A 12,709-nucleotide genomic window follows, 5' to 3' on the forward strand; every position below is an offset into this window, starting at 1 on the left:
AGCATGCCAATGTAAAATCTAAAATTATGCAAAGCAACAAGCTGGTGTTTGGCACACATTTTAATTAAGACTCTATTGATTTTGATGTACAGGTGTCTTTCAGATTTCTTTGCTCCTGATGAAAAGGGACCTGCATCTGTTCACTATTGAAATCTAAAGAATCTTAATTAAATCTATACCAAACACAAGGTTGCTGCTTTTCCTAAATTTATGAACATCTGAAATGTTTACTTTATCACTTACATGCATTACAAATGAAATAATAGAAAGAATATTACTTTGAGTACTGCAAGTAAACAAATACAATTTAATTTGAATAAACACATTTCAACATACCACATGATTCACACAAAGGAAACACCAGTGTTAGAGCAAGATAGTTAAATAATATGCTTAATGAATTTCCCACCTTAAATTCGCACACGATGAAAGCACGGAACAATTCAATAGCTAATTACAAATGCAAGGCTCTCTGCATATACAATGGTATTGCCCTTCAATATTGCAAGACAGTGCACAGCAAGTGGGCAGTCAAATTTAAGGGTGGTGAAATGATTATCAAACAAACTATATTTCTATAAAAAGGGGCAGGCCAATTTTAATTTGGATGCGTGCGACCAATTGTCTGGGATCGGCACTGTCCAGGTGGTATGAAATGAGTCACTGACCACATATCCCTCAGAAAAATGTGAGCTCAAAGTAACAATTATTTCTCTGATTTCATTCCTAATACTTGTAAATGGTATAAGTATTAAAATTTTTTTAAGGTTTGTTTCATTAACAGATTCTTGTACAGCATTGTACCATAAAGAGCCTGTTAACAAGAATTTTCCTCCTCCTGCAGAATTCTTTTTCATATTCTCTGAATAACGCAGATAAATTTTGGTGACAATTAATATTTAAAACTACTAAATTCTCTGAACAGATTAGACCCTTAAGTATTTGGTTATAATCAACCTGCATTTAGAAATAAATAAATAAATCCAAGTTCCTTGTATTAAAAGGATACCATACATTCCATCCTTTAATTCTAATGCCGCTCTTTTTATAATTTTCTCCCTTTTCTTCTCAGCTGGTGTCCTTGCAAGAGTATTTCCACTTTTATGGAACTTTAATCTCTATTACAAAGTAACAAATTACAAATATTTAAAAAAAATGTAACATATTAAATTAATTACTTTACTAAAAAATGTACATTTTTTCTTTGCATTTGGATAAGAACAGGTCATTTTTAACAAAACTGATTATCCTGAACATCAAAATAACAGTTAAAAATTCATAATATTTTTCTGTGAAAGGAGAGAGATTATTCTGGCAAAAGAGATAAAACTATTCTAATTCTGCTAATATATATTTTTAGTTACAAAACTAATATACTTAGATAACTATGACCTTTAGTCAGATAATACTTTTATTCATAACAGAAGACAACATAGACTACAATAAAAATGACTACTGAGGCTCACTTTTGAATTATCAATTGTCAAATATTCAAGCTTCATTTATATGATTTAGCTAATCAAATCTAGCTTAATTGTATATTGTTTATGCACAATGTAATGTATACTGTAGCTTATGTAATATATAATGTAGTTTATGTAATATGTAATGTATATTGATTATGCACAATGAAGCTATTATGCTTAATTAATTATGCACACTATATAATGTACTATAATATATACTACCTTACTGTAGGTTAAAAAAAAAATAGTATGTTCTGACATATATAAATTCTTTCATGATTTTCATACGTGCATCAAGAGGGAACCAGATATACATGGACTAATAGAAGTTGGATCAGAACATATGGGTATTATTTGTTTAACAGTAATGTTATACTTTTTATTATGCTAATTAATTTCTAAATAATTTATGTGAAATGTAAATATTTCCAAAGCTTTTTACTTTCATTTAAAATTAACATAACATATAAAAATTAAAGTATGCAGGTATTTTTAAATTCAAACCTTGTCAAAAATATATTCAATATAAACAAGACACAAAAATACAGGTACTTAATATGTGGTAATAATTAGTGTCCAGCTTATTAAAAGACAGTACAATAAACTAACAAAAGCATATTAAGCTTACCTCAATCCTTTTTTCAAATGCTTTACCTAGTAATACTCTTTGCACATAAATGCTAGGAACATGAATTTGCTCAGGAGGTATTTCACCAATTTCAACAATTTCTTCTACCTAAAAATTTTGACACATTTTTAACAATTGCTTATGTGTTTTGAAAAATTTAAAAATAACACTTTTGTGAATTTACTTTTACAGAATTATTAATTGTGCTACTTTTTGTCACTTAAGTTGAAGAAAACATTCCACATGAAAATGATAACTATTACCCCCCACCTAGGTATGAGCAATCATGCTCCAGTTTTTTTAAACATGAATTTTTGCACTTATCAAAATTAAAAAAATTATGAAAGATTTTTTGGGGGACGGGTGAGTAAAAATAGGAGGATATGATACTGTTAGGAGAAATATCAAAATAATATTACTATATATATTTTTTTTACTGTAACTATATACTACTTAAAATGAAATGCTAACATGTTCCACGCAATATTTTAATCTTTATATCTGGTTGTAATGAAAGTTCTCTGCCAAAAAACGTTCTTAATAAAGTTAGGGGGGAAATGAAAGCAGTACCTTTACTGTGAATAGTAATCATCAACCAAATCTATAATTTTTTGCCAAAATTTTGGCAGCTTTTCAAAGCTTTCGGGCCAGAAACTTGGCGGCCATGAATCCAAAAACAGATCAACCTCATTCTGGTTGTCCTGTGCACCAGCAAGATGTAGCTGCAGGTGTGAAAATAGGTAGAATTCCGAAGGAGCAATGTTCAGGATATATGATGGGTGTGGTAAAAGATCCCATTTAAGTCCGTACAGAGTCCAAACAGTGAATGCAGACACATATTGTCTTGCATTATCTTGATGAAACATTACCTTTTTGTGTCGAAACTCAGTTTGACATTTTCCCTTGATAGCAGTGTCAACATGGATTACCGTCTTGCTATACACCTTACTGTCAAGGTTTTACCTTTTTCCAGATACTCTTTGTGTATAACACAATGGCAATCCTACCAGGTACAAAGCACAATCTTATTGTTAGTCAAATTGTGCTTTGTGACACTAGAATTTTATCCTTGTGTTGATATTTGAGCAGATTAGTACAGGCCTGAGCACGTCTGTTCTTATCTGCTTGTGTCAGCTCATGCAGCATCCAAAGATTGAAGTTGTACGTCAAGTTTATGTGATGTATAGCATGACTAATGGACGTGGTACTAATGTCTTAACTCCTTAGCAAAGCTCTCGAGTGGTTGCATATTGATTTTCTTCCACAAGTTCTTACAGGCGGGATTCATCAACATTAGTATGGCAGCCAAAGTGCTCTGCTTCTTGGATGTCATAGTCCTTGTTTTTGAACTTCCGGTACGAAACTTTCACAGTAACAACATTAGTATGTATCATTAGTACACATCATTTGGTGACATTCTATAGCTAACTTTTTGCAAGAGAACTGGAAGTAAATTATGTTTCTAATTTGGTAACGTGATAGTTTCATTTAATGATAACAATATTTTTTTTACCAATTTAACAACACAGTGTCCTAAAGAAAGTCTCTTTCAAATGCCAAAAATCGTTTGGCAAAATATGATTAAACATGCCAACACGAAATATTTACGCAGATGATACTTGCTGTGGTGGGAAACTTTCATTACAACACAATGTACTACGATAACTGAAAATGTCTGAATGCCTATTGTAAAAAATTTAACAAAAAAAAAAAAAAAAAAAAAAAAAACTAAGGTAAAGACTAAAAAAAAAAAAGTGTTATATAGTCACAGAACTGGATGTATTCAAATTATAGTAATCCGTACTTTTTAGAGCCATGGATAATCAACATGGCTTCATCAATTCAATCTCAAACGTGATTCATATAGGAGGTGTTACGAAGAACCATCAGATAGATAAATCCTACTAACAGAGAGAAAATAGTAAATAAGGTGACACAGTAAGTGGATTAGATGATATGAAATTTCTCTTCAACTAGGAGATGGAGTTTATATATAAGCGGGTGGATATATATATAGATCATGATTAATTTTTAATACAGTCAAAAGTTGTTAATCCGGACTCGTCGGGACTTCGGCGATTCCGGATTATAGATCATCAGTTTAAATCTGGTAAGATGGCATGCAGAAATTACAAAATTAAAAATATGAAACTGTAATTTATGAAAAAAAGAACAATTATGATCTAAAGGGTATCAAAATTTACAAAAAGAGAAAGCTTAATATATATTTGTTTACTTTATTAAAAATTTCTTTCAACGTAAGTTGTTTAAGTTGCTTAGTTTCATGTGATAATACTTTCTCTTTAATTCTATTACACAGACATAATTTCTTGTTTAGTTACAAAGTTCCGCTGTTCAAGTCCTATAATTGCTGTTTTGAGAATACCGACTAATATGTCAATCGAAATTTTTTCGTTTTCAATAACCTCTGTCTCACTATCGGAAGCGAATTATAATGACGAGGAACTTGATTTAAATCATATCAAAGACGGAGTACATCGAGATGAAATACTACATTTAGTAAGGAATTATAAGCCAAATAAAATAAAAACATCTGCCCTGAAGATAAGGATAGTGCTGACAGATCAACTTCCAATTCATTCCCCCCCCCATCCGCAGAGCAGCGCGAAATTGATAAACAGATTTCGGATTTCGAAACATACTTCCGCTTTGTAGATCCTTTACATATTAGTATATATATATCGGAAATTCTATTTGACATAATCGAAAGTTCAAGCTTACTTTTATAAAATTGCTCTAACAGTCTGCAAAAAATAATAAGCCGGATCCAATTTGAAGATTAAGGAACAACGCAATCTGCAAAAATAACTGAATTAGATAATTTTAGCTTAGCTTAAACCATCCGTTATACATTAAATGCGCATGCGTAAACGTTTTATGTGCACACGCACATGCATTTTCGCAGCCGTAAAGGTCTTACGTGCACGCGTAAACGCCTATGCGCATGCCTCAACGCGACGCATGCGCAGAAAGTTTGTAGCCTTGAGGTCCGGATTATACATCATTCCGGATTATGGGTGTCTGAATTAACGACTTTTGACTGTATATGTTTTCTTTTATTTCTGTTTTTTAGTGCTATGTTGTGAACGTCTTGATTCACTTATTTGATTATTCTTGTTACATTTAGGGCTGTACAAAAATGCATATAAAACACGTAATTTTTTTTAAAATATAGTTCTAAAGTACCATTAAGTACCTACAACATAAAATAAAATTTAGAACTTCGTCAAACATTAATAATGCTATGTGAATATTGAAGTGTTTTTCAAACAGGCTTTGTAATGAAAATCATTTAATCAAAAGAAGTTGCAAGATTTTTTTCTCAAATAATTTCATACCAAATAAAAATACAAGAAACTACCTTTTAATAGAGGTATAACGCTTACACTAAAAAGGAAAACAAACCTTGTTTATAAGTGTTGCTAAACCAAAGACACAAAAATCATTTCTTTTCTCCATATTTTTTTTTTTTTGTAAATTGTAAGGCTATTATTAAATTGAAAACTTTTAACCCCCCCCCCAAATGCAAATTGAATTCAAACACTCCTATGTCTTAGGTAATATTAACCATATGAGATATTTTTGTAAAGATGCCTTTGCTACGCATCGATCCACAGGGCCACTAATAATAATAATAATAATAATAAAAAAAAAAAAAAAAAACTTTTCTATTGCGGTATTGCTGGCTCTGCCATGAATTTTGCTGTCAAATGAAGGATATGTGTAAACAGTAGACATTAATGGACATTGGACCAACACACTGTGCACTAACACTGTATTTTTCTTAAACTATTTTATGCTATCGGGAAATTCGGGACTTAGTTTGATTTTTCAATAACTATTTAAAATTGAGCATAGTTATTTGACTTATTATATGTTTTATTTTGAGTAATTCATAAAAAATTTTGCTTGATTAATAGAACTATATTCGGACGTCCCTTGTTTTGGCTGCTTGCATGCAGTGCATGCTCTGCATAGTTCAGTATCGCCCATTCTATTAGTCCAACTGATGAAATTCACCTTGCGTTTTTCATGTCTTGAACGCACCACTTACTATATATATCAGATTTATATATATATAGCATTGTTCTAGTACAGGTACAAAATCGGACATTTTCTGAAATGACTGCCAATTTTTTTTTTTCATATTTTGATCCTACGCCTCAAATTATGCCAAAATGCCAAGTTTCATAAAAATTGCCAGGGGTAGTTTTTTTTTAAAATTTTAGCTCTTCAATATTAAGTGAATTTGGTATATATTTATTAACATCATTTTTCACACAAATTTTTGCCATCATCTTAAAAGTATTTCTAGGCATGCCTGAAAAAATGTATATATACAGATGAATTTCCAACAATAAAATAGTGAAGAAGATATTCTTTTGTTGCTCTGATAAAAAAAAAAATGCACTTAAATTTTTTTCATGTAATTATTAAAAACTATGCATAGCTACTGCTTTAAAACATTTCATTATAAGTAACAAAACAATGTAGAAAAAGCAGAAAAACAAATGACAAGATCTATATTTTTGGATTCCACTCATTTCACATAGACTACAGCACCTTCTACAGCTATTTGTGCGATGTGAGTATGAAAAATACGTTCACATTAGCTTTTCAGTTTTTTAGTAGCATTGCTGGGCCTTAAATCAAAAATTTATCTCGAGTACTGCTTATAAGCTGATGTTGCCATTCAATATATGAAATGGAAGTTTATTAATGTTTTAAAATTGAAAAACATAGTATTTGATTCAATTAGGTAAAATGAAAATATGTAATTAGATTAACTATCATCAACAGACTATTAATGAAGTTTATTCTCCTTTACCATTTTATTTTTATGAGACATCATTTTACCTTAATGCTGCAACTCATTGCTGTTTTTTTATATATAATTTTAATGCACTAATTCTTCATATTAGTAATCTGGCTAGAATTTTTTAAAGCTTTAATATTATTAAATAACTAATAATAATTTCACCTTTCATTATGCTAACTAAAATTTCATTTAGAAGGTCTTCATGTTTAAATAGATATTTAAAATCTTACTTTTTCCAAAAATTTTAAGCTCATATTAGTTATAGATATTTATCAAAATGAATTATTTAATATAATACCTCAGCAATAGTAACTCTGCCAGCTTTGCACATGGGAACATTAAAATTTGGTGTTGATCTCCTATAAAAAACGTCACCGATAAAAATATAATACTTAAAAGAGTTTAAAATATTTATTTAAAAGGCCATACTCAACATTTACATTTAAAATTCATACCTAAATATTAAATTTCCCAATTTATCAGCTTTCCATGCTTTAACTAATGCAAAATCACCTGTTATTGCCTCTTCAAGGATGTAAGATTGTCCATTAAATTCTCTTACCTGAAAATTAGACATTAAATAATTGAGTCAATATGATTATATAAATACAAAAAAATTATACAGTACAAAGTCTTTAATCTGGACTCGTCGGGACTTTGGCGATTCCGGATTAGGGTTTTTTCCGGATTATAGATCATCAATTTAAATCTGGTAAGATTGCATGCAGAAATTATAAAATTAAAAATATGAAACCGTAATTTATGAAATAAAGAGCAATTATGATCTAAAGGGTATGAAAATTTACGAGGGAAAAAAAAAAGCTTAATATTTATTTGTTTACTTTATTAAACATTTCTTTCAATGCGCGCATGCGTAAAGCATAATTACGCACACAGTCAAAAGTCTTTAATCTGGACCTCAAAGCTACAAACTTTCTGTGCATGCATCAACGCATAATGCGTTAATGCATACGCATAATACCTTTACGCATGCACCTAATACGTTTATGCATGCACGTTTAATGTATAACGGACAGTATAAGCTAAGCTAAAATTATCTATTTCAGTTAATGTTGCAGATTGCGTTGTTCCTTAATCTTCGAATTGGATCCGGCTTATTATTTTTGGAAGACTTTTAGAGCAATTTTATAAAAGCAAGCTTGAACTTTCGATTATGTCAAAAATAATTTCCGATTCTGGAGCTACAAAAGGATCTACAAAGCGAAAGCATGATCCGATGTCCATCATACAAAAAGTTTAATTGCTGCAAAAAATGGATAAAGGCATATCCTTTGATTCTCTAATCATTCCGAAATACGTTTATCAATTTCACGCTGCTCTGCGGGGCGAGCGGGGGGGGGGGGGCGACGCGGCGCACAGTGAACTGGAAGTTGATCTATCAGGACTATCCTTATCTTCAGGGCACATGTTTTTATTTTATTCGGCTTATAATTCCTTACTAAATGTAGTATTTAATCTCGATGTACTCCGTCTTTGATATGATTTAAATCAAATTCCTCGTCATTATAAATATCATGAATACAAATCAAATAGTTTTCTGGTTGCAACATTCTTGACAAACAGGAGGGGCTATGAAATCTTCATCTGACCCTGACACTGGAAACCTTAGGTATAGCTCAAACTATGACACAAGTAGAATTTTCATTTATTTTATTTATCAGAACTAAAATTTTATCGTCATAGCAGTGCTCGTGTATGAAGATACTCATACCATTATGATAGTTGCTTATGATAGTTTCAAGTTAGAAACTGATCTGCATAAAGGTGCATATACTTTTATGTTTAGCACAATTATGAGGGTTTCTGTCTTTTTGAACAGCAGTTACCTACTTGCATAAAAGTACTAGCACTTTTATGAAACAGTTCCTTGTATATGATAATTCATCAAAGTGCTCCAAGGCATCGTAGAATACTGAATGTTGTCTGTCATTGAAGCTCAACCAGTCTGCCATGGTATAACAGTTAAGCCTTTGTTTAATAAATAACTTTTAAATAATTTCCAATTTTTTGGCAGGTTTCAACAATTTAGTAAATTCTTTTTGAGCTTACAATTCAATCAAATGTTAAATTTATTTTCAATTATTCCAAAGGCATTATTAGGCAAATTTATCATATGCAATCAAAGAATATATAAGTTACATAATTTTATCCTCTACTTTATTAAAATGGGTTGCCACTCAAACATAAGAATGAAATTCCCTGACTTCTTCAGCTTTTCTGGGTGTGTTTTAGAAAATTCTAGCCTAGCTATGGAGTATGCACCAACTGTGATGAGGGTAAATTAATTATGGTACCACATGATAATACAAAAATTTGCCAATTACACATGACTTTTATAAATAAAATGATAAAACCCCCTTACTTCGAATCCCCAGAGCATTACATTAGAACTATAATAGAAGCTGTTCTCAATAACTTTTAAATTAATTTTTTGCCAAACTAAGAAAATTTGCTACACATTATTTGCATACTAAACCACCATTCTCTTCAAAAATCTACTGCATCACAAAATTAGTTAAAGTCCAAATAAATTCCATTTTTAATTATATGAAAAGAGTACATAATGCCTGGAATTATTGTTAGAGTATCTGAAATATTTTCAGGCACTGACACTGAAAGTAAAATGCTAAAACATCAGCACAAAATGTCCAAAGGGATACATTTGCAAAAGAAATGATATACTTACAATGCAGCACAACTCCAATTATCTGAACTTTAACTATCTGAATTGCTTTCAGAATTTAAGAAAAAAATTAAGATGGAAATGCAGTGTTAAAAAATAGATAATTTCAGACATTAAAAGGAGCAAACCTACACTTTTAAACTTTGTGTCACTGCTTGAAAATGAAGATGGAAGTTCTTCAAGAAAATCAATGAAGGCAGCATCAAACAAATATTTAGAAGATGTCGTTTTCAAGTGGCTTTTGCAGCAACGTTCTATGGGAAATCCAATTTCAGGTTTGATTCTTTGTGAAAAAGGTAAGATCTTAGCTCAGAAACTTAGTTGTTCATCCTTTAAAGCAAGTAATGACTGGCTAAGAAATTTTACGCTTAATTTAACCAAGATATTCAGCAAGCAATGACTTTAAGCACTTGTAAGTACTGTACAGTATGCTATATAACATGCACGTAAAAGCTCTGCCTTTTTATTTTAATTAATAAAAACCTCTTTTTCTTTAAAAAATAGTTTTCTTCTCCCATTTTCAACATACAGTAATTAATTAAAATGTACGTAAACCTTTTCTTTGAAAAAAATCCAATTATCTGAATTTTGGATTATCCAAATGGTGTCCAGTCCCAACTGATTCGGATAATTGGAGTTCTACTGTACATTCCATTTAAGTAATAAACGAAATCAGAAATGAAATTCATTGATTTTTTAATGCAACAGTTAAATTTTTAAACACTGGATTTTTCCACCATTAGTGTAAAAATTATGATGTCATGAATGACACAGCATTATAGTTTTTAAATTTTAAATGGTCAAAATGCAGTTCTTTTTCAACAAACGTTTGATGAAAAACTTTTAATATGAATTAAATAACACAAATTAAATATAATGTTTCATAAGAATTGATGACTCCCCTCCCCCCCAAAAAAAAAACACACTGATACATAGATAAGAAAAGTATGTTTCTAATGGGGTGCAGGAATGACATTTAGAATATTTAAATGAAACGTTAATAGATAAAACAATAAGAAAAAAATCAGTGCAAAACCAGATTTATTGTTTTAATTCCTACTATTTGTGAGTCAACTGAAGAAAAATATCTGATTAAAAAAAATTTTTTTTTTTACTCTGAAATTTTAATCTGTGCTTTGTGTCCTCTGCTTTCTTTTTGTCCAATAATATTTTATTATCTTTACTATGATACAGTTTTTGCCTTTGACGACTTGATGATACACATCACAAGCAGAATTGCTACATCGTAACATATTAGGAATTATGTTCATTCACCCCACCTCCATTTATTTTTAGAGCATCATAAATAGTTTGCACTGCTGTTAAAGAATTTCCCTGAAAATTTTCCACCAACATATCATTATTAACCGAGAAAACACTTTTTATTGTGGCACTGTCATGTGATAAAATATAGTTTTACAACAATCCAAAGTTCTTCAAAATCAAAATCATTAATTAGGTCTTTATAAAAAGAGATCAAGTAGCATTACAGAATACACTCTTACTTCTGAATAACAATTCCTTAAACTTCACTTTTGATTTATTAGCAGTTGCAGAACTCATCCATTAACTTTCATACACAGAATATGCAGCAATACTTTTATCACATAAAAGTTTACTAGACGTAATGAGCTTAGGATCTATTGAAGAAATGTATTTGACCAAACTATATTTGAATGGGCTACTTTAAACTTACTTACTTAAATTATTATTGATATAAGCTTAACCAAAAAAGGTTCCGCAATGAGTTCTGAATTCTCTTTTCTTTAGACTGGAAACTCCATTTTTAGCTAAACTCACACCAGCAAGAATACCCATATCTATATCTGCAACATTTACAATTATTGGTTAGACCCAGAATATCTGTATTTATCGATTTTTCAGGAGTTTTTGCTTCTTGTACTAAATATCACTTCACAAATTGTTAGAAAAGCTGATTAACATACTATGGAAAGTTATATGTAAAAAAGAGCAAGCAGTACCAGCTTTCTGAAAAGATTTTCGAAATAAATGTAAGCTTCCACAGCAAAAATAAAAAAAAGATACTTTTGTCAAGAGAAGCTTACCTGTAACAGCTTCCTACAGTCTTTCAGTTGGCAGTTTGGATGATTTCATATATTTTTTCACATGAGGAAAAATATCTACAGCTCTCTCAGCAATAGGCATGTTTTCACATGATATTCACAAAATTTTAGCAGAAAAGTAGTACAATTAGTTATACAATACAATCTGCTCACTGAGCAGAATTATCTTTAAATACTCTATGCATGTCTTTAAATAATGTAATTAGATTCCAGTCAGTAGCTCTATGTCCAGTTCTTTAGACACTGTGAAAGACTTGCAAACCATAGGACCCAATAACTAATATATGATACGAGTCATTATTATTTGCTAAATTTTCTTTCAAATCTCTGAGGAATTTAAAATTTACGTTTGGTCCATCCAAGGATATGTGCAGCAATTTCTTTTTATCTAGTTCTGAGGTTCTTCCAAAAAATCTTCTCAAAGGGCAGGCAGTAGCATGCTCCTAAAAAATTGATTTGAGGTATCTTATGGTCACTTAATTCCTCAAATTGTCCAAAAAAGGTCTATTTGAGCTCTCTGGACATTCTATTAAAAGCTTCATCAAAGCATATTATGAATTAAGTTTACTTAAGATCAGAAATGGACATGTTTTTGAAATATGCAGCTAAACTGAATGACCCTAAATATGACAATTTTTTTGTACATCCCAAGGTCATAGTTTTATTTTCTCATTGACCCTATGAGTATTTACTTACTATCTTTCCCCTCCTAACTATTTATAATTTAATTATATTCAGTTTTAGTCATCACTGTCATTCCAAATATAGTTCAAATATCTACTTGCTTCACATATACAACACATTTTTTTAAATGCAGAATATGAATATTCTCTGATATTACTTTTCTTAGTTTTTCAGCAAATTTCACACCTGTGTTTAGTGCTTCACCAGTTTCACAGTAAGTGATCTTGGTTGAATCTTCATCACTCACTAATTCTTTTATTACCAGCAGATTTAACACATTCTAAATAATGATGTCATCACTTA

General features: G+C 30.5%; 1 protein-coding gene across 5 annotated transcripts in view; it reads right to left on the bottom strand.

Annotated features, from left to right (window-relative positions):
• The window catches only part of SCOT (Succinyl-CoA:3-ketoacid CoA transferase), a 58,134-nt gene that overhangs the window by 17,435 nt on the left and 27,990 nt on the right, over positions 1 to 12,709 (bottom strand). For 4 of the 5 annotated variants that reach the window (XM_085825459.1, XM_035370747.2, XM_035370745.2 and 1 more), the window contains exons 6-9: positions 7,390 to 7,496; positions 7,233 to 7,293; positions 2,095 to 2,202; positions 1,010 to 1,118 (exon numbers count right to left, since the gene is read on the bottom strand). In XM_085825459.1, the coding sequence (XP_085681585.1) occupies positions 1,010 to 1,118; positions 2,095 to 2,202; positions 7,233 to 7,293; positions 7,390 to 7,496 (385 nt within the window). The remainder of the gene's footprint in view (positions 1 to 1,009; positions 1,119 to 2,094; positions 2,203 to 7,232; positions 7,294 to 7,389; positions 7,497 to 12,709) is intronic. The other variant, XM_035370748.2, reaches the window with a different exon arrangement.

Source organism: Stegodyphus dumicola, chromosome 10 (genome assembly GCF_044657685.1).
Source record: "Stegodyphus dumicola isolate Sdum_Otavi_A_Nest chromosome 10, ASM4465768v1".
Taxonomy (NCBI): domain Eukaryota; kingdom Metazoa; phylum Arthropoda; class Arachnida; order Araneae; family Eresidae; genus Stegodyphus; species Stegodyphus dumicola.